The 27,958-nt window shown below is 48.7% G+C and overlaps 1 protein-coding gene across 2 annotated transcripts in view; it reads right to left on the reverse strand.

The window, feature by feature from the left end:
- Window positions 1-27,958, reverse strand: part of SLC24A3 (solute carrier family 24 member 3) — a 457,448-nt gene that overhangs the window by 159,051 nt on the left and 270,439 nt on the right. For both annotated transcript variants that reach the window (XM_044748140.2, XM_014855848.3), the window contains one exon: window positions 18,092-18,168. In XM_044748140.2, the coding sequence (XP_044604075.2) occupies window positions 18,092-18,168 (77 nt within the window). The remainder of the gene's footprint in view (window positions 1-18,091; window positions 18,169-27,958) is intronic.

The following is a 27,958-nucleotide window of genomic DNA, read 5'->3' on the forward strand; positions in this document are numbered from 1 at the left end:
GATGACACAGCATGTGGCCCAAGTGCTTTCACTGCCCCAGCTGACAGCCAGTGAACTGCCCAAAGCCAAGCCTGGCTGCTGACAGCTGACTACAGACACAGGAGGAAGTCCAGCCAAGACCAGAAGAGCCACCCAGCTGTGTCCAGCCCAACCTGCTCACCAATGAAACCATAAGCTAAATAAATGGCTATTGGTTTAAGCTACTAAAATGTAGGGTCATTTGTTACACAGCAAAAGCTAACTGATACAATACCATTCCTTTGAGAGCTGAGCTCAGATCAATTAGTGAGCCCTGAGGGTGGCCAGTCACTGTTACTCAAAGTAGGATGCTTTACAAACTCCTATAAACCACTCTGTGAAAAGGAGAATTCTGTGGTCAGTTTTGAAAACCCTGCTGTTATACTTCTCCTACGGAGAGTCATAGTCCAAATTACCGTGTTTAAAGTTTGTGAGAAACCCTGTATTTAGAAAGTAAACAGACAATAACTTAGCATTTTTTAAACACTTCATTGAAGAATCCTTATTTTCCATATACTACCTATGATGATCCTTCTGTCAGTAGTGTCCTGAAAACACCGTTTGGGAAATGCTGCTCTAGATGGACAAAGGAGTCTTGGTTTCCAACCTGTAGACCACAAGCCCCCTGGAGAGCCTGACTTATTGTAAGGGGGTCTGGCGTCTACGCACAGATGGTGGAGGAGTGGTCAACACACTCCTTGGATGTCAAAAGGGGGTCCCCACACTCCGAAATAGATTTGGGATCACTGTTCTTGGTTTCAGAGTGCCTGGTTGCTTCATGGAATCGTATCTGCTGAAGCCACCAGACTGTCCCCAGATAGAGGTGATGTGAAGTGTCCCCTGGAAACGGCTGAAATAAGACAAGTGCTGGCTCCAGAAGGTGGAAGAGCCGCTTGTCAGCAATTGCCAAAATTCTATATTTACAGAAAACTGGCACTTCGTAAATACCAAGATGTGCTATTTATGTAGCTGTTTCTCATCAATATATGTGGGGATTCTGTAATTATCATGAGTGCTATTCAAAGGCTTCCAGAATCTCAGAAAAATGAGGGTAACAGATAGGGCCAGATGAGCCCTGCAAACACTGCTGGCCCTGGGCTCCTGCTCTTTCACGCAGCCTAGCTGCTCGGACGAGAGCAAAGGGCCGGGGCAGGGCCCAGGCCTGAGCTGTGACCAGGGTCTGGCCTGGTGGCCCCTCTCCTTGGGGTGTGGATGAGGGAGCAGCAAGGGCAGACCTCGGTCACTCAGGGTTCTGGACATGGGGCGTTGTGAAGCCTGTCCAGAAATGCCCAGCTCACCTTGGCACTGGACTCAAGGCTGGCTGATGCTGCCCTGAGAGCCCACCCAGAGTCCCCGTGTTCAGCCCCCCAGGACTCCCCTGGGTTTTCTGGCAGCTTATGGGAACTGGGAGGTTGTTTCCAGAGCTGGGTGTACAATGAAGGCTGAGAAAACTGATGGAACAATGTGCCCACTGATCAACCCTGGAGTTCCTCCCAAAGTCATCATTCGAGTCATTGTCATGGGAAAGGGCCTCCTTCCCCACGGCCCCCACTCTGGCCCTTTATGGCCTGGGGTCAAACCCCAGCTCTGTCACTCATGAGTGTACTGTGGGCTCAGTTTCCACTACCTGTGAAATGGAGTAAATAATACTACATCATAGCTGGCAAGTCATTTAACCTTAATTATCCATCTGAAAAATGGGAATGAGAACAGCTACACGACAGGACAAACGAAGGTCACACCAGGGCTTGGGAAGCTGCTTGCACCTTATGTTACTGTGTCATGTGTCCCAGTTCATGTCTTACAAGATGTCAGACTCCTAGGAGGTGAGGACCATACTTAGCTACCCATCCCTGTCTCCATTCTGCACCTCTCAGTTGCAAAGCTCTCAATTAACGTTTCTTCATTTGACTGAACCTGAGGTATTTACACACACATTGGTCTAAACACGACATCAGCAATTTGTTCCCTTGGACTAGTTACGTCTCCAGCCCTTGGTTTACTCACTTATAAAACGGGGAGGATTACAGCCACTTGGGAGGATTAAAGGAGAGGGTGTGCAGAAGACACTGGCATGCTTCTCTCCACGGAGGGGACCCCCAGCCAATGCATTCCCCCTCCTCCTTCTCCTCATGGCCTGGGAGCAAAACAACTGTATTTGTGCATTATATATTCACATGTGTCACGTTTCTCTTTCTCTCGCTCTTATTTTAACCATCCTAGTAGGGGAGAAGAAATTCCTAACTACTTGATTGTTATCTTGAACTTCTGGAAAATTCTCTGATGTACCTGGACCACTGCTGGGTCTATCTGTGGCTGAAAAATGAAATGGGGGCATGAGTGGCCTAATAACTTGGTGGCTGAGCTTACAGTAGAGGAGCAAAAAACATTGGGTGACCCCTCTGCTCAGCTCCCATCCTGATGCCTGTGGACTGGTGCACTGGTGATGGGACTACAGCGCATGGAGTAGCTGGGCTACTGGCACACTGAGTCAGGCATTGTCTAGCATCTTGTCCCTTGCTATTAATACTATTTTTGGGGCAGTAGCTCTTGTTTCTCTACAGGAGTCCTGCTTCTTATATGAAGCAGCTGTGGGCCTCTGTTCTGCCCACACCAGTCATGTGACTTGATCTAACCCCAGGGTCATGGAGATGTGTCTGTTCACTTGTGACAAGAAGGTACAGAGCCTCCAAGAGTGCCTGGTTATACCCCAGTGCTCAAGCTCCCAACTACTGCCTGGAGAGTTTTAGTCGGGCAATATGAAGCCTGCTGGTGTGTTTCCCAGAACTCCAGGCTCCTCAGAAGGGGCTGCACTTGGGAAATTGGACGACGTCATGGCCGCCAGGGGTGGATGCCTGAAGTCACTCAGGAGGCCTTTTATCTTTTACTGTACAAATTGGGGATCTTGGAGTTGGACTGGACTCTGAAAATACTTTTCTCACTTAAAGGTGAAGAAGCCAAGACCCCAAAGGGCAAGTGACTTACTCAAGGTCATGGAGCTGGTCAGTGGTAGCTCTGGGACAGAATGACTCACCACCATTGGGCCACCATGGAAATCAGCAAGCTTAAGATATTGACATGCTCACCCAGCCATACTCTCTCTCCTTTGGTGAATGGGTCCAATGTCATCATTTATTTACCCCAAAGACAAATAGATACAAACCTTTGGCACTCAATGGATCTGAAGACATTCAAAGCACCATGGCTATCCTATTGATGCCCGGTGTATATGATTTCTTTGTATCTTGTTATTAGAAATATCACAATGGGAAACAACTGAAGTATCTGTCATGTCTTACAGGGCAGGACACTCCTTCCCTTCCCTTTTCATGCTGTGTCTCCATGCCAACACCATCACTAAATCCAGAAGAAGTGAACACATTCACAGAAGAGCTTTTTCCTTCTTTCCCAACAGTTTTTTTTTTTTAATGAGGGCCGACTAATTTTATAAGGGATGACACAGTAAATCATCTCTTTATCATGCTGAGCTCTTTCTAGTTTGAACAGATTCCTTTCTGAGCTGACTCGTCTATTTACTATAGGAAGGGAGACAAAAGGATTCACTTTTTGCCATTTTTGGTATAGAAAAACCTGGTTCCTTTGCCAGTAGAGCAAAGAGTAGAGCAGAACTTTCAGGCAGCAGGGTGTTAGTGAGTGTTCACACACAAGTGAGAACAAGACAGCGGTATCGAGGGTCAACGTGGAATCAAAGGAATGAGGTGTACCCAGGTCCCCAATCTTGAAATCTTTGAGGAACAGGAGGAAGGTCTGTGGGGCTGAGGTGCGGTGGCCAGCAGGGGGATATGGGAGATGAATTGGAGAGGCAGACAGGCCAGAACATGCAGTCCTGGTCCCCACGTATATTTTAAAGGATTGCCTAGACCACTACCCGGAATGTGGACGTGAGGGGGACATCCTGGTCCAGGTGAGAGGTGATGGTGGCCTGAATAACACCCGTGCCCGAGGAGAGGGAGGGAGGAGAAGGGACAGAGACATGGGTTAAATGGCCAGGATTTGCTGATGGGCAGGGTGAGAGGGAGAGAAATCAAGGCTGATTTCTAAGATTCCAGCCTGAGCAACTCAATGATTGGTGGCAACAACTATTGAGATGGCCAAGCTAAGGGATGAATGGGTTTGCAGAGGAGAATGAAAAGTTGCTTTTAAAAACTCATAGCTCCATTTCAAATGATGTTCTGACTCCGTGTCAACCCTACGTTCCCTCTTCAATAAAGTGCTGAGCTTCCAAGGGAGATATTAAAAGCACACACACACACACAAGCATGCACACACAACTTCTTTTTAAATCCAGATCCTACTTTAGGCAGTTGTGCCTAATAAGTTAGAAATTATTTCCTATTGTCTTTTTTTTTTTTTAAAGCTAATTGTTTTTTATTCCCTATATCCCTTATTATTTTTTTTAAGATTTTTTATTTTTTTCCTTTTTCTCCCCAAAGCCTCCCAGTACATAGTTGTGTATTCTTCGTTGTGCGTTCTTCTAGTTGTGGCATGTGGGACGCTGCCTCAGCGTGGTTTGATGAGCAGTGCCATGTCCGCGCCCAGGATTCGAACTAACGAAACACTGGGCCGCCTGCAGCGGAGCGCGCGAACTTAACCACTCAGCCACGGGGCCAGCCCCTATTTCCTATTGTCTTTTAAAAAAGGGTTATAGCATCCACAGATATGCATATGCGTATTATGTGTGCCCCCAGATGTGTTCTATGTGCATATGAGCGCAAGGACAAAATGACCCTCCAGGTCCTGCCCTCTGCGGAGGAGCAGCGTAATGGGTCTTGCCTCAAGCCAACTCTGTAAAACAAAAAAGTGATGAAGTCAAATGAACTTGGGCCTGTGTCCAGGAGAGGACAAGAGGGCCCCGCATAAGCCCAAACTGCTGGTCCCATCACAGCTTTAGATGCTGAAAAGCATTATGCTAACTGCCAAAAATATACGTCTGCCTTAATCCCTGCAGTCCACACAGAGAGGAAAAGACAGTTCTAACCAGTTCAAGATGGGGAAAAAGATCCTCAGGCTTCCGCCTCTGTGGAGAACCCTCAGAGTGCTAATGAAACAGCTGATGAAAGATATTCTATGCCAACCTTTGGAATCTACTTATGTGAAAGGAGTCACGAGTCCTTGGCATTCTGAGGATTCATCACGAGAATCCATGAAAACCACCCCAACCAAAGGCCCAGGGATGGGGCCACATTTGGACCTAATCTGCATACTTGCCATGAGATTTCTGGTGAAAGAGCCTGTCACCAAGAAATATATTTGCAAACAGCTTCTAGAATTCTTAGGAGAAATGTGAAGAGAACCTTAGGAAATAAGACTCTCAAAGAGAGCGCCTTTGGTAGTCAAGGACACACGCCTTGAGGGTAAAGAGCTAGCTAAGTGATCACCATCTTGGGCCTCAGCTTACAGCAAGTGGGAGGGTTGACGGTTGACAGCCTATTCCAAATGTCCTCTGAACCAGCTCCTTGGGAACTACTTCCAAATTCCCCAATGAAAGACGTGGTGCAAATGAAAAGGGCAAGTTATCTTTGGGGTCCCTGAGGTTCCTTAAAGTGTGAGAACAAGCGAGCACCAGCAATGGAAACAGTTCCGGAAAATCTTCAGAAGCCTTTGAAGAGAGCAAGAAGCTCCCTGGGATCTCAGGGAAAGGGAGGGGTCGGAGTGGAGTAGCAGCATCTGGGACAAACGTACCTGTTTCCTTTCTTGGAGTTGGCCCACAAGGCTGAATGGGCTTAGGAACCCAAAGCTACATTCCCAAACCTCTCTCTGCTCATCCTTAACTGATAACACACTTGGGTGCCTTTCGTATGTGGGCACTGAGTTTGGCTGTGGAAGAAATACCTCAGTAGATAGAAACCAACCCTTTAGGGAAATAATTTAATAGCGTTAGAGAACATTGTGATCGTCATTAACGATGATGTCTGTTTAGATGCCATGTCTTTGTGCAAATGTTGAGAAAGCACTCTGAGTCATTGTACAACTGTGAAACAGACACAGCTCTGCAGGAGAGTGTCGCTGCTGTCACCGGATCTTTGCAACATCCAAGCTACCTGGGCAGCACCAACATCATGGAGAGATGACAGCCTCTGTGCCGGTGGCCTCTGTGTTCTTGCTTTAACTGGCTGTCTCCTGCCTTGTAAGCTGGGGTATCCTGAGCATTTAACTCAGTACACTTCTCTCAAAGAAGGTCTGTCCCCAAAAGACCATCTCATTATTCTTAGGATTGATGGGACCCCTAAAGACTTGTGAAAACATCATATTACTTTCATTGCTTACCTCTTGCTTACCAGCTTAGCAGACAGGCCCAATATTCAGCCAAGAGTAAGCACACTTCATTCTTTCATTTACTCACACACTACACCTTCAACAAGCAATGCCTGCAACAAGGTACTAAGCTGGGTGTTAGAGGAACATAAGGGTGACTAAGGCATGGTTCCAGCTTGCTAACACTAATCTGGGAAGAGGGGGAAGGGCAAGCCACGTGTTATATCAGAGGCCAGCGTGCAGGAAGTTCCTTAGGAGACAAACAAAGAAAGTGGGAGTTCAGAGCAGGTGCAGCTCCGAGTCAGTGTGAAGGCCCACTCGTCCTTATGGGAAGTCAGAGAAAGCTTCAAGGAGGAGATGGCATCAAGCTGGAGCTTGCAGTAGGATTCCAAGGAGACCAAAGACGACTGGGGCCTGGTCAGGAATTGGGGGCAGGAAGGCTCTGGGATTTCTTGGTGGGTGGTGAAGAATCTGTTTTTGCTAGACCAGGCTATGTGAGTGTACAGGAGAAGAGAAAAAAAGACTAGAAAAATGGTTGGCACATGGACAGTGGGGACACTGAAATAATGACGGCGATGGCTCACAGTTATAGAGCACTTGCTCAGCCCCGGGCTCTGCTCTAAGCATTTGGCATGGAGTGATCTCTTGAACTCTCTCAGAGCACTTTCTGTAGCAGATACAATCATCATTCTCCTCATGTTATAGGAAAAGCAAGGTACAGAGAAGCGAAGCAACTCGCCCCAAGTAATGCACATAGAAAGTGGCGAGGCTAGGATCTGAACCTGGGCACCATGACTCTGACAGCCACTCTTCTCACTCCCACACCAGGTAGGCCCACTGGTGGTGCGGACTGTCTCTCTGGGGGAGAGTGCTGAGCAAAGCATTGCACTCAAGAGGTTGATATGGTGCTGGGATTAATTAACTGTGATTGGACTGAAGCCACAAACAACATTCTGATGGCCACTGTCTGGACAGGAGGTGCACATAGGTTGATCCAGGGTAGAACAATGAAAATAATATGACAGTGAACATTTTCTTGTGCCTATGATGTGCAAGGCACTGGACTAAGCATGTTACATGCTTTACTTTATGTCATAACAGGACCCCTATGAGCTAGGTGCTAGTCTCATCCCCATACCCAGATGGGGAAACTGAGGCCAGGACGTGCACTCCTGACTTTCACACTAATTGTGAGAAATAGTAGAACTAACAGAACTTATCAAGTCCACAGTCAGACGCAATGCTGAAGGGAAGGCATCGAAGGAAACAAATGCTCTGGGAGGAGACAAGACCCTCACTAGTCCCGGCTGGTGGGGCAGGAAAGGAAATGTCTGGGCTGAACAGAAAGACAAGCTGTCTGGGAGGGGGGAGTGGGAGATGATACACCTGAGGGCAGTGTTCACAGTCCTTCCATGTAGGGTTGGAACTGGGTAGCTGCAGCCTTTCCATAGGTCCCTTAAGGAACGACATCTTTCTTTGCTCCCCCCCACCCCAAGTTGGTTCAGACAGACTGTGGAAGCTACAGGACAGTCTGCCAATCAACCAGCATCAGGAGTTCCCAGCCCCTAAACTCGCCTAGAGGACACTTGTCTCAACCACACTCACCAAGCCTGTGGAAGGTGGTGCTGGGGAGAAGACTCAAAGGAAGTGGTTGGCCAGGATCTTCAGGATGAGCTCAAGGTGTGGGCACAGGTGCAAGTCCATTCCTATTTGGGCCGGCCTGGCTGGTACATGTCCTGACACACACTGTCAGCATCTGCCCTCGTCCCTGGCACTCATGTTCCTGGCATGCCAATTTGACAACTTCCATCCACTGGCCGGAGGACTGTGGAGCCGCCTGGCTCTCATGGAAGGGCAGCCCTCAGACAGTGACTGACCGGCGGCAGGGGTTCATACCACAGCTCCCTCGAGCCTCGGCTGGGAAATCAGTGGGGCGTGTTTTCCACTATCTGCCAGTCTGGTGGGGTGAAGATCCAGGCGCCCTGCCACGGGGGTAGCTGGCTTTACCACACTCCCTGTATTGGCTGCCCTCCCTCCTATGCCTTCCTCCTCAGGGCGCTTCCTGGGATCACCCCCAAATGAAGAACCTGCCCGGCTCCTCGTCTCAGGGTGGGCTGCTGGGGGGCCTGCCTGAGACGCGCATCTTGGCCATGGGAGCTCTTCTGGTGCAGACCCACCAGGAGGAAATGGCTCCTCGGACTGCGGAACAGGCTGCAGATCTGGGTCCCTGGGGGGTAGAAGCTTCTGGGCTTTGAGGTCAGGTTTTTGTTGTATTTGAAACCCTTATCTGGAGTCTGTATATCAGGGGGTGGGGGGCGGGGATGATACATAGAGGGAATAAAAACCAAAGTTCCCTCCAGACAGCATGTATTCTGATGTCTTGAGGCATAATAAATAGAAAGTCTTGTACCGACGTTCTCCAGAGAAAAGAATCATCAGGAAACTATTGACGAAAAGCAAAACCGCTGAGCACCAACACTGAAAATACACGGAGTGTTCTCTGATAAATTAGAACGTTTAATTGACTATTTTATCCAGATTGGTTGACTGAACATTTGCTAAAGACGAGTTCTTTACACTGGGACATATGGTAGGTCTAAATAGCGGTACCTCATTGTTTACTTAGCTTTTGAAGTCACACTTTGCAGAGGAAAAAACACTACAAAATTGCAAATAGTCAATTCATAACTATTGGGTACAACTTGTGACTGTTGGCAATGTCATCTCAGAGGAACACATAGTTTATTTTCTATATAACAAAATAAACAAAAATAAAATACATAGAGCGGGGATGACGGGACCAAGTAATAAATGAAATAAATAAGAAGAAGGGAAGCATACAGCAGGCTTGCAGGTGTCCCATGTCCATGAATAAACGTTTGGTATCTAAGCAATGCTCCCTCCCATCACCATTTGAGGCTCCTCATAAGATCAAATTTGAAACTGTCTGCTGCGAAGCTCATTCCCCAGGCTTCTTTCCATATTGTACTGGGTCCCGGACATGAATCAAAAGATAGTACATCAACTCATGTCACACTGTGGTCTGTGGATGTCTAGAAGGGACCGGAGTCGCAGAATTCTGCATCTCCTGTAGCCTCACCGGTTCTAGACAGGGACCTCATTTACATAATTATAATCGCAGGTTATATCTACTCAGCTTGTGCCTCAGAAGCAGAAGTGCATCCGAGGATTCCAATGCAAGGTCTTTCACTGGGAGCAGGGAAGGGCAGGAAAATGCGTCTGGGAAGGACGGGCAGCTAACCAAAGTGTGTTATCCAGCAAGGTGCTGGACGGGCACCAGAGCGTACTCTTGCTTGGGGGAGGCTGGAAGACAGGGTGGAATGTGTTTCATTAGCCCATCCAAAACACAAGGGAACTGAGGCATTTATCTACCAGCCCCTCTCCGACTGAGGGCTACTTTGGGGGGCTGGTTGTTTCCTGGCACTTCTGGGCTGTCCTGCCTTCTTGTAGAACGGGCTCTGGAGACCAGAAAAAGCCTGGAGTCACAGGAGTTGGAAGTTGGGAGTCAGGCAGGGTACATACAAGTTGCAAGTACTAAGAGGGTACAGGTGGGTGCCAGATGCTCTGCCAGGAGCTTAGTACAACTGACTTCATGTATTCCTCAAAGCAACTCACGAGGTGGGTACTATACTCATCTCCAGAGACAGCTGAGGAAAGAGGGTTGGCAAGGCAAAGCAACTTGCCTGTGGCTATGTAGCTAATGAGTGGAAAGCCAGGACTGACACTCAGGTGGGTTTCATTCAGAGCACATGCTCTAAACCATCTCGCTTTATATCCAGCTCAGGAAACCTGGCAAATCAATCCACTAGCCAGCCTGTGTGCAGCCCATGACGCCTAATGGTAAGACCTGGGCCTTCTGAACCAAGTCTCCTGAGCAAGGAGGCAGGGAGTAACTGAAGATCTATTGAAACATAATTTACTCTCTTTGTGCTAATCCTCTCTGGACACCTGTTTTAGCTTTGTGTTGACACTGACAAATTAAGGACATGCTCAGCACTTTTCCATGAATAAACAGCAAATTCCACAAGCTCTTCTAATCATTTTTCTCTTCCAGGGTGAAATCCCTTAACTAAACATGTCTGCCCAGGAAATGAGTTGCTTTCGGGACCTTGCTGACTAGAGCACGTAGGTCCCCTTAAATCTCAAAACCCCTGCAGCAGCCCCCTCTCTCAGATCCCTGGGCTTGGCAGAAATGCCAGCTGCAGAGAGGCCTCCATGCTACCTGCTTCCTGTCGCTCTTGTGGGGGATCAGAATTTGCCACCCCAAAATGTGTCTCTCTGGCATGATTTGTGTATGTGTGTGTGTGAAGAAGATTGGCCCTATGCTAACATCTGTGCCAATCTTGTTCTATTTTTTTGCATGTAGGACACTGCCACAGCATGGCTTGATGAGTGGTGTGCAGGTCTGTGCCCAGGATCTGAAGCTGCAAACCCCAGGCTGCATTTCAGCAGAAGTATGCTGAACTTAACCACTACACCACTGGGCCAGGCCCTGGCATGATTATTTTTAAGAACTTAAAGAAACTTTGACCTGCCTCTTAAGTGCCTAAAAGAATTTAAGATAGAAGGCCTGTCCCAGGAAGGAGCCCTCACAATAGATAACTCTAGGTGTTGTAGACTGGGAGGGTCCTTGCTAAGCCCATTTTTATCAAAGTTCTTTCTTGGGTCACATTGTCTACAGATGGCCCAGCAAATGCTTGTTTATCAAACATTTGCATTTCCATCTCCATATAAATTGTCTTCCTCCCCTTGAAGTCCCAAACCACTACCCCCAACATCTTCAGCTGTAGACAAAAAATGTAACATTTCCTGAGCACTTACTATGTGCTCCCACTTTACAGATGTGGAAACTGAGGGCAGAAGTTCCGTTACTTGTTCCAAAGCACCAGGCGTATTGGTGGTCTACAAGTTTCCTTGCTCCTAATCTGGGTGTCCTCCTTCCTCATGGAACATCCCAAGCCTCCCAAGTGGCCTGGCAGGGCCTTCCTTGCATCTTGTTTGTCTGAATCACTAAACACATCCCATTCCGTAAGAGGACAGAGGAAAGGAGCAGTGCCTCTTTGCTGGCGACCTTTTTTCCGGGCCATATCTGCTTCTTTATTTCAAGTTGGCAACATCAGCAAAGGGAGAGGAGATGCTGAATTAGAAGTCATATCTGGCCCTTCTAGGGCTCCCATTGCCACAAGCGGCTATTTAAATTTTTATTAATTAAAATGAAATAAAATTAAAAATTGGTTCCTCAGTCATACTAACCACATTTCAAGTGCTCAGTCGCCACACATGGCCAGCAGCTACCATGACGGACCATGCAGATAGACAGCATTTCCATCAGCAGAGTTCTGTTAGATAATGCTGGTCTATAAAAGTGAAGTTGAGTCTCAGAGCCAAAAAGGCAAGAGGATGGCCTCCAAGAGAGCAGAATGAGCCTTAGGGCTGAGGTGGACTGAGCTTTGATACGCAAAGCTGCCTTTCCAAGTGCAGGGGGAGGGGGAGCAGGGAGGGGCCTCCTGCACTCCTGCCGGGACCCAGCCTTGTGCCCCTCAGAACCTGCCACTGCATCAATTAGTTTATTCTTTGGCTCTTAAAAGCAATCTGGGCCCCAGAGAGAGGAGCACATCCAGGGAAACCATTCCTCCAGATATTAAAATTGAACAGCAGAGATAATGGGAACAAACTCAGGCCCAAGGAAATGACATCCATTTAGTGAGGCCCCTTCCAGACAGCCCCCTCCCCCGGGACAGACAGGGGAAGGAAAGCTCCGGAGGAGGAAGGGAGCGCTTCCCACCTGGGACTTGGGCTTTCCTTGCAAAGCCCCAGCCCCAGCTTCTTCAAGAACACATCCAAACTATCCTTCACTTGCATTCTGGCTGGAGGAGGTTAGGGTTAGAGGCTGGGGTTGCAGAGCCGAAACTCCTCCTTCAGGAGCTGCCCCGCCCTCTGTGCCTCCTGAAGGAAGCCCTGTGCTTTCATCTCACTGGTCAACTCATAGGGCAGCTGGTGACCCACGGCCGGGCAGGAAAAACCGAGCTGGCCAATTAGAGACTTCTAGGGGCTGTGAATTAAGAAAATAGCGAACAGTGTAGGTAGGGAGTGAGCACGCAGAGCAGGTGCAAAAAGATGACCCAAGGGAGAGTCTGGCCAGTATGGCAGCAGACAGACAGCTTCAGAGAGAACAGAGACTGTGTGGACGGGGAGAGTGAGGTAGAGAGATCCAGGTCACCCAGGCTCTCTGCTAGGCTGGAGTACCACAGCATGGAGGAACTATGGAACGGACCTAGAAAAACCACAAGTCCAGCAGGAGGATGACATTTGAATAGCCTCCTTCCTTCCCCTCACATTTGACTCACATTTCACCACCTCCGTCCCAAGGGACTTCCTCCAACGCCAAGTGGTTTTCTTTGCAGCTTTGAGGAGCAAGGAAGACTCAATGGAATCAAGAGACAGAAATGAGCAAATTCTTGAGTTTAAAAAGCTGATCTGGGAATAAGAGAGAATTTGGAGGCAGGCTCATGAAGTGAACTTCCCCAATTCCCAGACCAGATTAAAAACTCCCTGTGCTGGAGAGGATGAGGAGAATGCGGACAGGAGCTGGGGGTTTGGAGGAGACCACCAACCTTGGAATGAGGCCTGGACATCATCATACACAGATGCTGCAGAGACTGACATCAACGGTGCTCACTGCCGTCCCTGGAGAACATCCACGTGCAGGAGCCCTGGTTTGGCAGCCCAGGACAAGAATCCTGCCTGTACTTCCCAGATGCTCCATCCTGTGTAGAGCCTACCTCCCTTTAAAACACGTGAGCCCCTAAAACGGGCACTGGACAGCAGGGTGCAGTGAAGATGGAGATGTGTACAAGGGAGTCCCCGCCACTAGACAGAGCAGGCTTAAGGCAGATGGCCAGGGACCTCCTGGTAGCCCACGCATCCCTTTTGCAGCCTTGGAAAGTCTGACATGGGCCAGATGGCGGCCCCCTAACAGCTCCGTGGAGGAAGAAGTCTCTTCTATGTGCACAGAATTGATGCCTGAGTTTCCTGTGGGGCTCCTCAAAGCATGTCTAGGTTTTAGAATGTGAAGATGGACATCAGAAACCTTCTCACTGACATTTCTTTCCTGGGCTGGTCTACAGATGGGTCTGAATTGCTGGACCACTTAGCAGCCCATCCTCCTGACAGACTCACTTAGCAGGCACTTGCCTTCATAAGGACTATTCATTCATGTTCAGGAATGTGGTACTTTATACCACCGCACACACAAGCATAGAGAACTACCTGCCTGATGGACAACAGGAATTACATTTAAAAACGTGAAAAGAAGACTTGAAGTATAGGAAGAATACTTGTGAAAGCTGACAAGGTGCACCGAAGGTATTTATTTCTGCTGTGGAGGTTGAATTATTAAGGACAGACAGACTCATTTTGAGAAAGAATTTCAAATATTGATTATTTAAAGCTTTCACTGGAAGAGAAAACATGTAGCTTGGTTTATAACCTTAAATATCCAGATATCTACATGTGGGATAATTAGCAAAATTTCACAGGGTATTTATAAATCACCATCAACAAACCATGGTTCTAGAAAATTATTCATGGCCTTCTTCCTCTATTTGGGGCAGATTCCATGAGTTTAAAGGGTGCAAATTTCCTCACAGACAGAGAACATGGCTTCTAGTGTCTCAACGTTATAACAGGTGGGCTATAAAGCAAGTTGTAAGACAAGCGTGTTTTCGTGGGGATATTCACTGTTGATAAAGTTACACAGATGATGGATTTCCACATTAGTAAGGAACCCACACGTGAAGAACGGTTGGAAGGAAGAGAAATCGTTTTTTTTAGTGTAATCTCAGGATTTAGTGTTTCTGAAATCCACAAAACCAGAAAGATCCAAGGGAAAATTAAAGCTACCATTTTGGGAAGAAATGGCTGTTTGATTTCCACAAAGCTTACACAAAAGAGGGAAGTATTTACATGAGGGAAAAGAGAAAGAGAAGCAAGCTTTGACATCTAAGCTTTAAAAGATTGTTTCAGGGAGCCCTCAGAACCATGTGTGTCCACAAACCAGTACCCAACTGAGGTTGAAAACTACGGGCCTTACTGAAAAGCAAGCTCACGGGGCCAAGTGGAAGGAGGCAGTTTGAGCTCAGGCGCAAATGCTAAGTTTAATCAGGTTCTGGAGCATGATCTGAAGGGACTGGGTGCTCTGGTTGAGATCCCAAATTACTGCCAGTTAATCCCATGAAAGGACAGCCCATGGCCCTCTCTCTAGGGCAGCCTGGGGTGACAGGACACAGCTCTGGGCACCCCCCCCTCACTGGATGATGCAGACCCAGCTCGTCAGTGGCCTAGACGTGGCCAGATGACCTTCAGTCTCCCACATGCCCTTCTCGATGTCCCTCCCCAGTCCTGGGTGTTCCACAGGGTCTCTGGGCTTCTGGGACCCCTACTCAAATGTCCCTGAGCCTTTCTCTGTGACCTGCCTGGACCTCTCTCACCTGACTGCAGAGAAGACTGCTCTGGGTCCTCTCTGGCCATGCCTGACCCTATTCCCCAGGCAAGGAGGGATGGCAAGATCAGGAATCTGCTCCGACCACTTCCAGGCCAGTTGCTGAATCACCTCGTGGTGCCTCCCATGTGAGGTGCCCCCACCTTCCCTGTTCTTAGTTTCCACTCACTCTAGACTCCCTGAACTCTTGGTCACTACATCTTTGATCATGGGTTTCCCATTCCTGCCTAGAATCCCTTTTCTCCCTTCTCCTTTGGAAAATGCCTAACCACTCTTCAAGTTCCACTCAGCTGTGCCTCCCAGCACTGCATGGTGCCTTCTCTGAGCTCCCACAGCTTGTGGCATAGACTACAGCCAGCACTTGGCACACGGCAAGAGCTGTCCCTAAGTGGGCCTTCCCACAAGACACTGGGCTCCTGCGGAGTGAGGCTGTGTTCAGGTTTCTAGAAGGGTCCAGCTTGGCACTACCATATGGCAGAGGCTCAGAAATGCTTTCTAGATGACCAAGTACAGGAAATCTGTACTTAGCTTATTTGAGCTTTGACTCAATCATTGATCTGTTTCCTCTGGCCACTGAAAGGCCACAGGTTAGCTCTGGAAGGATTTCTTCTTATGTCCAACGATGTTCATCTGATAACTCCCGAGCATCCTAAGCGTGCTGGACACCACGAGGGGTGAAGGGGATAAGAAGAATTGCTCATTCCTGCACTGAGCAAACAGGGACTGAGCAACTTTTTCTGTTCAAGGTGCCAGACTCTCTACCAAAGCTTTCTCCCGTGCAGCTGACATCCTACTGAGAGGACCCTGGATTCTCGTGAGTAGGATAATATAAGATTTGGCCCTTGACTCTGGGGAGGGCACCAGCAGGCCCACCCTAACATGTGCCCCTGCCATGTAGAAGAGGTGCCCTCCTTCTCGTCCGAGCTTGGCTCCACCCTGTACCACCTGCAGGTATGTGGACGCCCCGGGCAGCAAGTCTAAGCTTCTCCACTTGGGTCTCTCCCCTCTAAGAAGCAGGTCTTGGGAGAAGGCCTGCACAGGCTGGAGCAGCAGGCTCAAGCTTTGTGGGTGGAGAATTCTGAAGTTCCATGTGCCTGGAGCATGGTCTTGAAGGGGTGGAAGCAGACCCTGGCCCCTGGTCTTCTTGCCCTGCGGTTTCTATAATGCAGGGGCCAGGGTAGGGGCTAACTGTGGTATTTAGACACCAATGATGACAGAGCCCTAATGTGCAGGCTTATGTCCACTCATTTAAGGAAATGTTGAAGGGGGAAATTACCCATTTTTGTCCACTTTTCCTCCGTGCCTGCCTGGGAATGCACTACCACAGATAGCAGGGGCCTCACAGGGCTCCTCAGCTCATGAAGAGCAGGGCAAATGCATCTTCCTCTGCCTTCAGCTGCATTCGGAAGATTTGAGATGGGAGGCAGAGGTGGGGAGAAAGGGTGAGCTGCAGGCCACAACACGGCCCTGGGAGGAGGGAAGCCCACATTGTTTGGGCCAAGAATGGAAACTCCCCTTCTCAGATGTCGGGGGTCAGGGGCTAATGGCTACCCGGGAATTCTGGATCCGACTCAGTGCCTGGTCTCCTCAGCCTTGCAACAGCGGAGCCTCCTTGGCGCCAAAGGTGGCAGCTGGCATCTGTATTAATTGCTCTATGCATGTGACTCTCCTGGAGGGAAGGAAGGGTTGTAGAGTCTACTTTATCATTTGGTATTTTTAGAGAGTGTCTTTGCTGAAAATGGACTTCGCACGCCTCTTTTTCAAGGGGAAGGTGATGAGGGGTCGAGGGAAGTGGGGAAAGACCTGAAGAGCTGACTGCTTTCACCAGGCAGTGAGTCAGGCTGAGGGCAGCTTATGGGTCCAGATGGGCTGGACGCACACAAAGGGTCAGAAACCACACACAAAGCAAAGACAGCAGAACTGGGCTCCAAACCCACGTCTGGTCTGACTCCAGAGCCCAGGGTGTGCCTACTGACCTACTCCAGGTGTGGAGTGAAAAGTAAGGTCCCTGTCCCCTTCCGGTGAGTCATGGTGGGCTTGTGACTGCAACAGAGTCTGGTGGAAATGACGTGTGAGACTTCCAAGGCCGGGGCATCAAAGGCTGTGGGGCTTCCTCTCTGTTCACCGTAACCCTCCCTCTCTGAGCCCTGGGTGACCATGTGGAGCCATGCTGGAGAGGTCACACAGATGTACTGTGGTCAACAGTCCCAGCCCAGACACCAGACATGGGAGTGCAGAAGGCTCTTGGAGGGGGTCCTGCAGCACCAGTGGCTTCAGCCCCAGCCATTGGCATCATCACCAGCCATCCGAATCGTGCCACCCTAGGCCCTTGATCCTATGGTACAGCATTCCCTCTGTGCCTTTTCTGAACTACTGAAACCCATGAGAACCACAGAACCCATGAGCAATATAAAATGGTTATTGGGTACGTCACTAAATTTGGAGAATTGGTTTCACAGCAATAAATAACCAGAATGGAATTAAGAGCATTCCAGGGAAGAGTGAATACCACAGAGATGGGAAAGCACAGTGACGTACATGGTCCAGAATTTGGCCCAGGTCTTTCTGGTTCTGCAGCCACTCCTTAGATGTATCTTCACACACACACCCTCCCCAAACTCTCCAAATAGGGATGAGGAAAACCAAAGGCCTTCAATTCAATTCCCTGGGTCTGCAGAGGAAGTGCTAGGGCAGCGGTGGATATTAACAGCCAGAACAAACTTTTATTGATCACCTACTATGTGCCAGACACTGTGCCAGTTGCCATTACATTTAATACACTAGTTTAACAAATACTTTGTCCCTACCACGTGCCAGGAACAGGTCTGGGGATTAAGCCATACATAAAACAAAGTCCCTGGTCATTTTGGGCTTACATGTGAGTAAGGTTGATGGACAATAAGAAAATAACTATATAATAGCATGTTAGGAAGTCATCAGTAGTATGTAGATAAATAAAGCCAGGTAAGGGGCAAGACAGTGGCATTTTAGAAAGGCTGGTTAGGAAAGGGCTCCCCAAGAAGGCGACACTCATTTGGGCTTTGGCCCACGCTTTGGGCGTGGACTAGGAAAGAATACACACACACCTTCCAGATTATGAGTCTGTGGCCTTTTAAAGAGGGTACATTTGCAGATCACCCCCCACAGGGCTCAGGGAACCCCCAGCAGGCGTGTGAATAGGAGGAAGGGAGACGACTCTGCAGGCACCTCACTGCCCCCACTGCAGCCAGGCCGTCCCTCTGGACCCTCCAGGCAGAGCCAGGAGAGGGTACTTACACAGAGCACGTGCAGAACCACCGCCCCCTGTCTTCTGTCCTCATTGGTGAAGATGTCATCGGGGAATTCATGCAGGGCTAGAGAACGGAGAGAGAAAAGCAGCTCAGTACAGACGACGTTTGCAGTGCTGGAGGTCTGGGACCCTGTGTCCAATCCTCATTTTAAAATGGGGTCCATGAACTTGGGTGAGAAAAAATGAAATCTCTATGTTCACACATCTCTAACTGGAATTTAGTGTTTCCTTCAGATAGGCAACAAACCACAGTAGCGTTAGAGGCACCGGCAGGTATTTTCCTGACACACTGTATTGCTGTGCATGCAGCTCTCACTCATCACTTCAACATTAGGCGGGGTTAGATCGCCACTTGTTACTTAAAGTGTTGATGAAGAAACATGTGAACTACTATCATGCAAATTTATTTTCTAATACAGTGGTCCCTCAGTATCCATGGGAGAACGGGTTCCAGGAGCCCTGTGGATAAAACCCAAGGATGCTCAAGTCCTTTCTTTATTTTTTTTGGTGAGGAGACTGGCCCTGAGCTAACATCTGTTGCCAATCTTCCTCGTTTTGCTTGAGGAAGGTTGTTGCAGAGTTAACACCTGTGCCAATCTTCCTCTATTTTGCACGTGGGATGCCGCCACAGCACAGCTGGATGAGTGGTTTGTGCATCTGCACCTGGGATCTGAACCTGCAAAACTCAGGCCACCAAAGCAGAGCATGTGCACTTAACCACTACACTACCAGGCCAGCCCCTCAAGTCCTTTATATAAAGCGGCGTAGTATTTGCACAGAACCTATGCACATCCTCCCGTATACTTTAAATCATCTCTTGATTACTTATAATACCTAATATAATGTAAATGCTAAGTAAATATTGTTATACTATATTGTTTAGGGAACTGTGACAAGAAAAACAGTCCATACATGATCAGTACAGAGGCAGCCACTGCAGGCCTTCCCAACAGCGATGGTTGAATTTGAGGGTGTGGAATCCACAGACAAGGAGGGCTGACCACACTCTGACACCTTCATTTCAGCATGATCGGCTTCCTTTTGTAACCTTATATATTCTATTGCATGCACTGAAACATGTTGTCTGAGCAGAGGTGTGCAGGCCTCACTGGATTACCAAGGGGGCCACGGCCCACACAGGGTTACGGCCCCTGCTCTAACCTGTCCCTTCTTCCCCTCCTTTCCTTTCCCACTCGCCTGCCTGGCTTGGGGCCTTGGGCCTGGTGCCCATTACAACTCCCTCCCTGCTCTTTCACTCAACTCCCGTTTCGAATTTGACCATATCTGCACAGGGCTGCTCATCCCGCCCTCCCTGCTCTGAGCCTTCCACGCTGCAAGACGAAAGCCCGTCTGTAAACTGGTAGTCCCAAGCTGGGCCTGGTTGTTTCCCACTAGACCTTTCTTCCCTCTATTTTCTATATTTTGCACATGTTCATTCACCGAAACAATGACAACCTAAGCAGTCCTGTGTACCGGGCACAGCGCTGGCCACTGGACATTCAGCAGTGCGTGGTGATGCACGTGTTCTCACCTTCTCACCAGACAGCATCATGTGCCAGTCCCTGAACACACCTTGCATTTCCTTTCTTTTTATATCTTCGTTTGTTTGTTTCTCTGCACAAATTGTACCATCAGTCTGGAATATGCCCCATCCCCACTGTGCCTCCTCTCTCTGCTGCTCATAAATCCAATCTACCTTCCTGGCCAGGGCCCTCATGAGGCCTCCTGTGGTCCCTACACTAGAAGCCCACTGCTCCCCTCTCTGGAGGATGTAAGGACGCATCAAACCAGGCTCTGCAGGAAGCTGCACACATAATACCACGCCCTCAGCCCCACCTTCGGCAGACGTCACCAGCTCGTGGAGGTCTTTCCCTCAGAGCTCCACGAGGTCTCCAAGTGTATCTCCAGAGACTACTCAGGGAAACCATCACCAATTGATGCGGAGGATATATGCAATGACACCTGCTTGCCACTTGTCTTGTTTTGGGTTCCCTCAAAAGCAGACCCTTAGGCAAGATTTGGGGGTACGTACTTTATTTGGGAGGTGACTCCTGGACACACTGTGAATGAGGGAGGCAATGAGACAAAGGATGGAGAAGAGCCAAAGACAGTGGCATTAACGAGTGAGTGGGTGACAGATCAGGACACCTGGGGCCCAGTCCTCCTGGGGACCCCGGGAAACTGCACAGGACACGCCTCAGGATTACAGCTCATTGGCCAGGACGTTTGCCCAAGACACACGATTTTGGCTACTCCTTGAAAAGGCTCCTCTCTCTGCTCCAGGGCAGCACTGGATGAAGATGTCCTATAGGTCTTGGCCAGAGCCACGTGGTGTTGGGGCCAGAGCGTGCATCTAGCATAGACAGGATGGTTGACCCATAAGTGTCTAGCTCACCACACTTGCTAGTTTTATACAATCATTTGTGGGATGAAAAAATGGGGGAGACAAGGAAAGACAGGGATGTCATGATCACCCAAGAGTCCTTCTAAGCTGAGGCTGCACTGAGTCCTCCTGATCAGTAAGAGGGCAAGCCTGGAGGGTTTCACCTTGCGGACCCAATGAAGCTACTATACGGAAATTACTGTGCGAGGATGAGGGTCCAGAGAACAAGCCGCAAGCTCACCCGTCAGGCCCTGGGCACTGCAAGGCTTCCAGCCACTCTACTGATGTGTCTCTAGCACCTTCCATCCCCAGGCCTGACACCTCTGGCTGGTAGTGCTCTGGTTCAGTCAGCAGAGCTGGAGGGAGCTCTCCAGCTTCCCCGAAGAGAAACTCCCCAGCTCCTCCTCCCAGAAACCTCCCTGCTGGCAACAGAGTCCACAGGGGCTGCACCTGGAGACACCTGCCTTCTCTGCAGCCCCAGCCATCTCCTGCCCATCCTTCTTCCCCTCGGGTTCTCCCTCGGCACACAGGATGTCCTACGTTCTTAAAAGATGCCTGCTTACACTTTCTCCTTTGAACTTCTCTTTGAACTCTGAGTAAATGAGTTTTAGCTCAAATTACCATCCCATGGCTCCTACATTTCCCCCCCTCCCCCACCTTCCCCAAGAAGTCCAGTAGGGGTCAGAAACCATAAGAAATGTTCCTTTCAGCCCACTTTTCAAAGCCAGGAAACTGACAGCCTCTGTGATGGGGAGGAGGCAAAGGTAAGGAGAGGAAAGGCCCTTGCAGGGCAGCCTGTCCCACACTCCTCTCAGACACCCAGAGCCCCAGACTTCTCAGCACCATCCAGCTCCCATGTCCACTGGACTTGCACAGACATTGTGTCTCATTCTTTGATTCTGAAAATACAGGAACCACTGTCCACATCTCTGCACTTCCCCTTTCTGATGTTCCCTTTGTTTTGTACAAATTCTCAATGCCCTGGGGATGGGCTGGCTGGTGATGGACAGAAATGGGATGAGAGAAAGCTCTGACAGGCAGAACGGCCAACAACAAACTTGTGCAAAGATGACAATGGCACACGTTTATGGAACACCTGCTCCCACAGGCACTGTGCCTTGCACTTCACACCCCACTATGCCCGTTTATCCTCACAGAAAGCTATTATTCCCATTTTGTAGATGAGGAACCCAAGGGATGGACAGATTAGAATCCATGTTCAAGGATCCACAGCTAGAAAGCTACATTGCAGGGCTACACACCCAGCAAATCCAGGCCTGGTGACACCCCTCACCACTGTTATCCCAGTTCCTGGTATCTATTTGCAATCTTAATCTGCCCCATTACCTCTTCCTTCTCAGGACTTCCTCCAAGAAGGGATCTGATCTGATCTGATCCAAATTCTGCCACCACACACCAGAGAGAAACAGGTAGGCTGTTTCTTTCTTTGCATTTCTCTGTGTAGCTTCCACAGGGCTTTTCGACACTGAGCAGTCCAGGATTTAAATGTGACCATCCTATTTCCCTCCCACCTCCAGAGCTGGAGATGGGGCTGGTATGCCAAGTCAATGTATTGATCATAATAGCCATCACCCTCAGGAAACTGAAGCCAGTGGTCTACCCCGTGACAGGTGCCATGCAAAACAATCATGCGTGAGGACCTCTTATCATCAGTGAGGAAGGAGTTGAGGTGGAAAGTGAGGTGGGGATTGAGGCACATTCTGTCTCATATGTGGAAGCCACTCACTTCTTCACTTCCTGCCCTGTGGGCTTCCTCCATGAGGAGTATTGTGGCTTTGAGTAAAAGCGAGGCTGAGAGCAGCATGTGAAGGGAGTGAAGGCCATGGCGCAGCAACCCTGCCAGTCTGAGTGTGCATGGTGCCCACACCTGGGCCGGCTCTGTCCGCCCTCCTCTTTGCCACTTTGTCCATGGGGAAACCCAAGGCCTGCAGTGTAGCGGTTTGATCAAGGGTACGCTGTCAGTAAGTGAAGCATTTATGTTTGAATCCACGCATTTTGATTTTAAGTCCCCTTGGCACTCAGTGAAACGCAGGTGGATGAGTGGAATGACCATGAATAAACGGATCCCCTGGGCTTCATGGTTTGGTGGGGGAAGTTGTCTCAGCAGAGGTCTTAAAGCCCAGCCAATCCTGGGACCTGGGTGGGCTCTTGGAGATCATGCTGGAGGCTGCACCCTTGGATGGGGTAGGACCCGCAGAACCTGGCGCTGGCTCAGAAAGGGCTGAGGCGCTGTCCGAAGTCCTGGCCAAGCAGGCGTGGGTGAGGGGAGGGACCACAGACACTCTTTATCAGGCGCCTCCTTCCTCACTGCTCAGGGACCTTCTCTCTCTTCTCTCTCACTGGGGAATGGGGGGCTGGGCATCAGCCCGATCTTGGTCTGCTGTTCATGGCCTGGTGTCTGATCCATCACCAGCTAGAAACTCCCAGCCCTTGGTCAAAGGTGCCTCTCCTGTCAGAAGCCACAACCGGCCATGAGAAAATCGGTGAAAATTCTCTATGGGACAAATCCCATGCAGCAGCCACCAGGTCTAGGGGTCTGTGAATGGAGCAGCTGGCACTATTGGACTTCTTCACCAAACTGAATGTGACTGGTCAGTGGCCGAGATGAAGGGTGGGTGTGATAGGGGGTGGTGGTGGGAAAGGCGGAAGAGAGTAAGTTAAATGCTTTCAAATCAGTTTCTTTAAGAACAGTAACAGAATTCCTATTTGGTGGTTCATAGCAAGGTGGAAGGATGTCCAGGTTGAGTATTCTCCAGGAGACTTCACCTCACATGGATCCCACTCTGGCCACTTTTTCATCCTAGCTACTCTGTGAAAACATGTATCAGGTTGGTGATGAAATTAAAACAATGATTTCAAAAAACTCATGCACAACTTTCAAGGAATACTACATATATGTGTGTGTGTGTGTGTGTGTGTGTGTGTGTATTCTGGATAAATTGTTGTTGGACTTGTATTCTGAATCCAGCATGGTAGGACCCAAATGTTAAGATTTCCACCACAGTTAGCTGCACTGTAACATGTTCTTATATTAAGCATTGATTCCAGCAGGCTAGAAGCTTCTTTGGTTCATTTGCAAAGGACATTATCAGATGACCCTGGCCGCAGAGAACTTGACTCAGGAAGGGCCCTGTCACCGGAGACCCACTGTGGCAGCAGCTTCATCCGGAGGAGGCCTCTAACGCTGATTGTTGATCTCATCAGCCCCTACTTATGCACCATGACACAGCTGCCAAGACACACTCTGTTGTTTTGCAAAGTGCTGCTTTGTCTTCGTTCTAAAGCAGTTTGGTGTAATTATGTTTAATCTTCCCAAGGAAGTGGTCAGCCTGGCATCAAGGAAAGGATCCTCGATTGAGTGTTTGGAAATGTGGGGCTCAACCCCAGCGCTCCCAGTGTGGCCTCTGGTGGCATGTATTTTCATCTCTCGGGGCCTCAATTTGCCCAATAGCCACCTGAAAAACGGCCTGAGGCTCCTCCTCACGGCTCTCTCTAGTCCAAGCACAGAGCACAGTTGGTGCACACAGCAGATCCACTAAATGTCAGAGGATGGACTCTGAGGGAGCAGACCCTGCATGCTGACTGGAGATGGAGTAAGTCAGCCTTGCCCAGATGGCCCGAAGTTCAAGACAAGAGCCGCCAGCAGCAGCTGAGCTCGCTTCCCCAAGATGGAGCAAACTCCGCACCTGGCCAACACAGACCCTGGTGTTGCAAACGCACCTGGGAAGTGGTGTTTTCAGAAGAGGCACAGCTGTCCAAGAAAAGAGAACCTAACATTTGGGGACCTAACATTTTCCTTGATTCGATTTTGCATAAGAGCCCACAGTGGAGAATCAGGCCTGGTTCAAATCCCACCTACACCACTCAGGGGTTATCCTTTCCCCTCTCAGAGTCCCAGTTCCTTCATCCGTAAGATGGATGTGAGGATGCCTTTCTTGCAGGGTTGCTGGGAAGGGTGCAGACAGTGTATATGAAATACTGTTCCCCGACCCCTCCTCCCCGCCCTGGTGCTTCCTGGGCTATGTATCACTATTCTTCGTAATTATAACAAGGATGGGATGCTGGTCCACCAGGGGGCCAAAGAAACATTCTTTTCTGGTCTTGGGGTCGAAATCCACCTGTTGCCAATTTCTGCCCACCTCGTGTTGGCACGTTTCTCAGGGATGGTGTTTAGTCCAAGGGAACCATATGAATGCATGCGCCTCTACTTAAGTGCTCCTGTGCTCAGGCTGTCGGGGCCAGATGGCCTACACAGCACGCTGGGAACAGCTACACAACCGACTGAAGGTTTCCCCAAATACCTTCAAAGTCCTCAAAGTCTCTTTCTGCTCCTCTCCTTCTCTCCCCCAATTTTCCTTTCAGCATATCTCACCAGCCCCGGGGGCCAGCAAAGGCAGGCAGTGCTGTTCCCATAGAAACCACAGAGCCCTGGATGAGTGGATCCCTTTACCAAGGCAACAGCAATCAGCAGCCCTGCTTCTCTCTCCAGGCTGCTTTCCTGAGGCCTGAGTTTGATGAGTCTAAATGGAGGTTCACAGGGGTGGAGAGTATTTTCTGTTTTGTTGAAAAAAAAAATGCAGCAAGGACATTCATGGCATCTTCAGACATACTAATCACATATTGATCAAATGGAACAGCCCAAGATAAAGATCAACATATCCTAAAAAGCCCAGCTCTGCCTAAGTGAAAGAAACCTGGGCTGCTCATCCCAGGGGTCTTTTCATAACAAAATACCTAGCTCATCTTCATTGACTGGGCTCTTGGGGATTGCCCCAAGAATTGGGGTCCTGACACTGCCCATTTCCTCCCCTGCAGTGAGGTTGATTTCACGCTTCTGTGTGAGCCACTTTCGTCTGTCCTGGTTCTCCCCCTGTAAAGCCTGCTGCTCCTTCCTCCCTTGGCCTGAGTGTTGGGAAAACCCTGTCGGCCAGGTGTGGTAATATTCAGCCTCCTAGACTATCTTTTTGTGGCCCTGTTGTGCTGTGTGAGACCCAACAAATGACTTTCCAACCAAACCATGGTCATTGGTTGCCCACATGTACCTTCGACTTAACTACACTGTGAGCTCCCTGAGGACAGGAACCTGATCATTTCTCTCTCCATGGCCAGCACCCACCAGGCTGGGATCCATGAAAGAGACTAACGAATACCCAGTGGATACAAGTTTGAATGAACTCAGAGTGCCTTTCTCCCAGGAGATAGTTTTTGTATATATACAAGACAATTATTAGCTGAGAAATAACATTGGGAGGGACAGTTCAGTAAAACTCCCAACAACCGGATCCCAACTTGGGTGGCCATTTGGGCTGTTCACAAATATCCCATTTCTCTTTGTTCTGCAGACCAGGAAGGAGTATACTCCAGGTCCCCTTTAAGGTTAGGTGGGGCCAAGCAGCTTGCTTTTGTTAGTGAAGTGTGAGCAAGAGGACACGTGTCACACTTCCGGGACAACTTTGATAGCAGTGTCTGATTCACCATCTTGCATTTTCTTCTCTACACATTCATGGAACCATATGTCAGGATGAATCTTCCATCAGCCTGGGTCCCTGAGTGACTGATGTTAGAATCCCATCCCCTGATCCACATATTTTATACATATAGCAGGAGTGAAAAAGAACATTTCTTTTCTTCTTAGCCACTGAGATTTTGGGACTGTTTGTTACCCAGCATATCCAAGCCCACCCCGAGTAATGCAAGAGCTAATGTGGTCCTCAGCATCTCCACAGCATTTACACACGAGGTCTCACCTCACAGCAATTTTTGGTTTCTTCTGCCTTCTCCACTAGACTGAGGGAGGCCAGTCAAAGTTGGAGAAAATTTATTCCTCTCTGTATCCTCAGTGCCTGGCACAAGATAGGCACTTAACAAGTGTTTGTTGATCAAATGAACACATTTGTCATAACTGAAGGCCCCTGAACAAATTAGCCACAAAAGAATCTGTGTAAAAGTAGATATATTTACAACTTAACTTTCTAAATATTTAGTCTCTGGAAAACTTTCAGAGACATTTCAGTGCCCTCCTCTTACAGTCAGTGAGGCTCAGCAAGCCACAGGAGTGCAAAGGGGAGAGTGTATGACAATGAGCAGAGGTGGCGCAGGGTGTCCCTGGGGAACTGCAGCCTGCTGTTATTTGCGTCTCGTTCTAAGGACCATGCCAATAACACTGGAAACCCCATGAACAAATCAAAACTGCAAAAAATACATACTTATTCAGACCTTAGCAAGTATTGCATACCATACTCAACCCTAGTTACAGAAAGATGAAGGATGCACAGTTCTGATCTTTAAAGAGTTAACAATTGAGTGGAAGAAATATTAGGCTGGAGGCAAGGACACCCTCTACTCTCTTTGAGATCATGCCAATAATTTAAGCATCCTGAATTTAAGGATGGAACTAATCTTTATCAAGTACTGTAAATATATATTTATGACTTTTTCATTGCTTCCACGATAGGAAGCATTATCCTCAATTTACAGATAAGTAAACCAAGGCCCAAAGAAGGCAAGTAACCAGCCCAAGCTCACAAAGATGTTAGTGGAGGAGCTGAGATCATACTTGGGGTCTGACTTTTTAGCATGTCGATTCCTCTGTACAAGAAAGGGCAAATTGACTTTTTTACTTCATTTTTAAAGGCACAAAAAAAATTCCCTTCAAAAAATAAAGTTCTGGATTCAAACACATTGATGTGTGCATGGAAATAAGATCACGAACAGCATCTCTTTGAAGGAAGATGTAAGCACACGTCATAGTAACCAAGAACCAGGGCTCATCAAACTATCAATCAAGAAGATATTACCAATCAACCTTGCTGAGAAAAGTTGTTTCAGCCAAATGTTTATGCGCTGACATTTGCTTACCGCAGGCAGCCAGGGTTTTATAAGAGCCTCAAGACCCGGACAGCATGCCCGCCTTCACCACTCACAAGTTCTGTAGCCTTGGGAAAATTCCCTAACGTCTTTCAGTCTTAATTTCTTAACATGTAAAGCAGGATAAGAAAAATAATACCAGTTGATGTGGTTATTATGAGGATTAATTGAGATAATGTTATACAATATATAGTATGTAGAATTAGGTAAGTACAGTCATGCGCTTCTTATCGACGCTTCACTCAACAATGGACAGCATATGTGACAGCGGTCCGATAATGTTAGTACCATACAGCGTAGGTGTGTAGCGGGCTATGCCATGTAGGTTTGTGAAGTACACTCTATGATGTTCATACAACGAAGAAATCACCTAATGACGCATTTCTTAGAATGTGTGACGCGTGACTGTATTATCTAGTGGTAGCTCCCTTTACTTTACTAAATAATGGAAAGGGAGAAATATGGACAAGAGTTGTTTCCCAAGACATCACTGCCCTGTCCACATTCCTGGGGTCCTACCACTTTTGTGCTAAGCAACTACCCGCACTTGCATCTCTTGGCCTGAAGGCTTTCTCCAAAGCTG

This window comes from Equus asinus, chromosome 15 (genome assembly GCF_041296235.1).
Source record: "Equus asinus isolate D_3611 breed Donkey chromosome 15, EquAss-T2T_v2, whole genome shotgun sequence".
Classification (NCBI taxonomy): domain Eukaryota; kingdom Metazoa; phylum Chordata; class Mammalia; order Perissodactyla; family Equidae; genus Equus; species Equus asinus.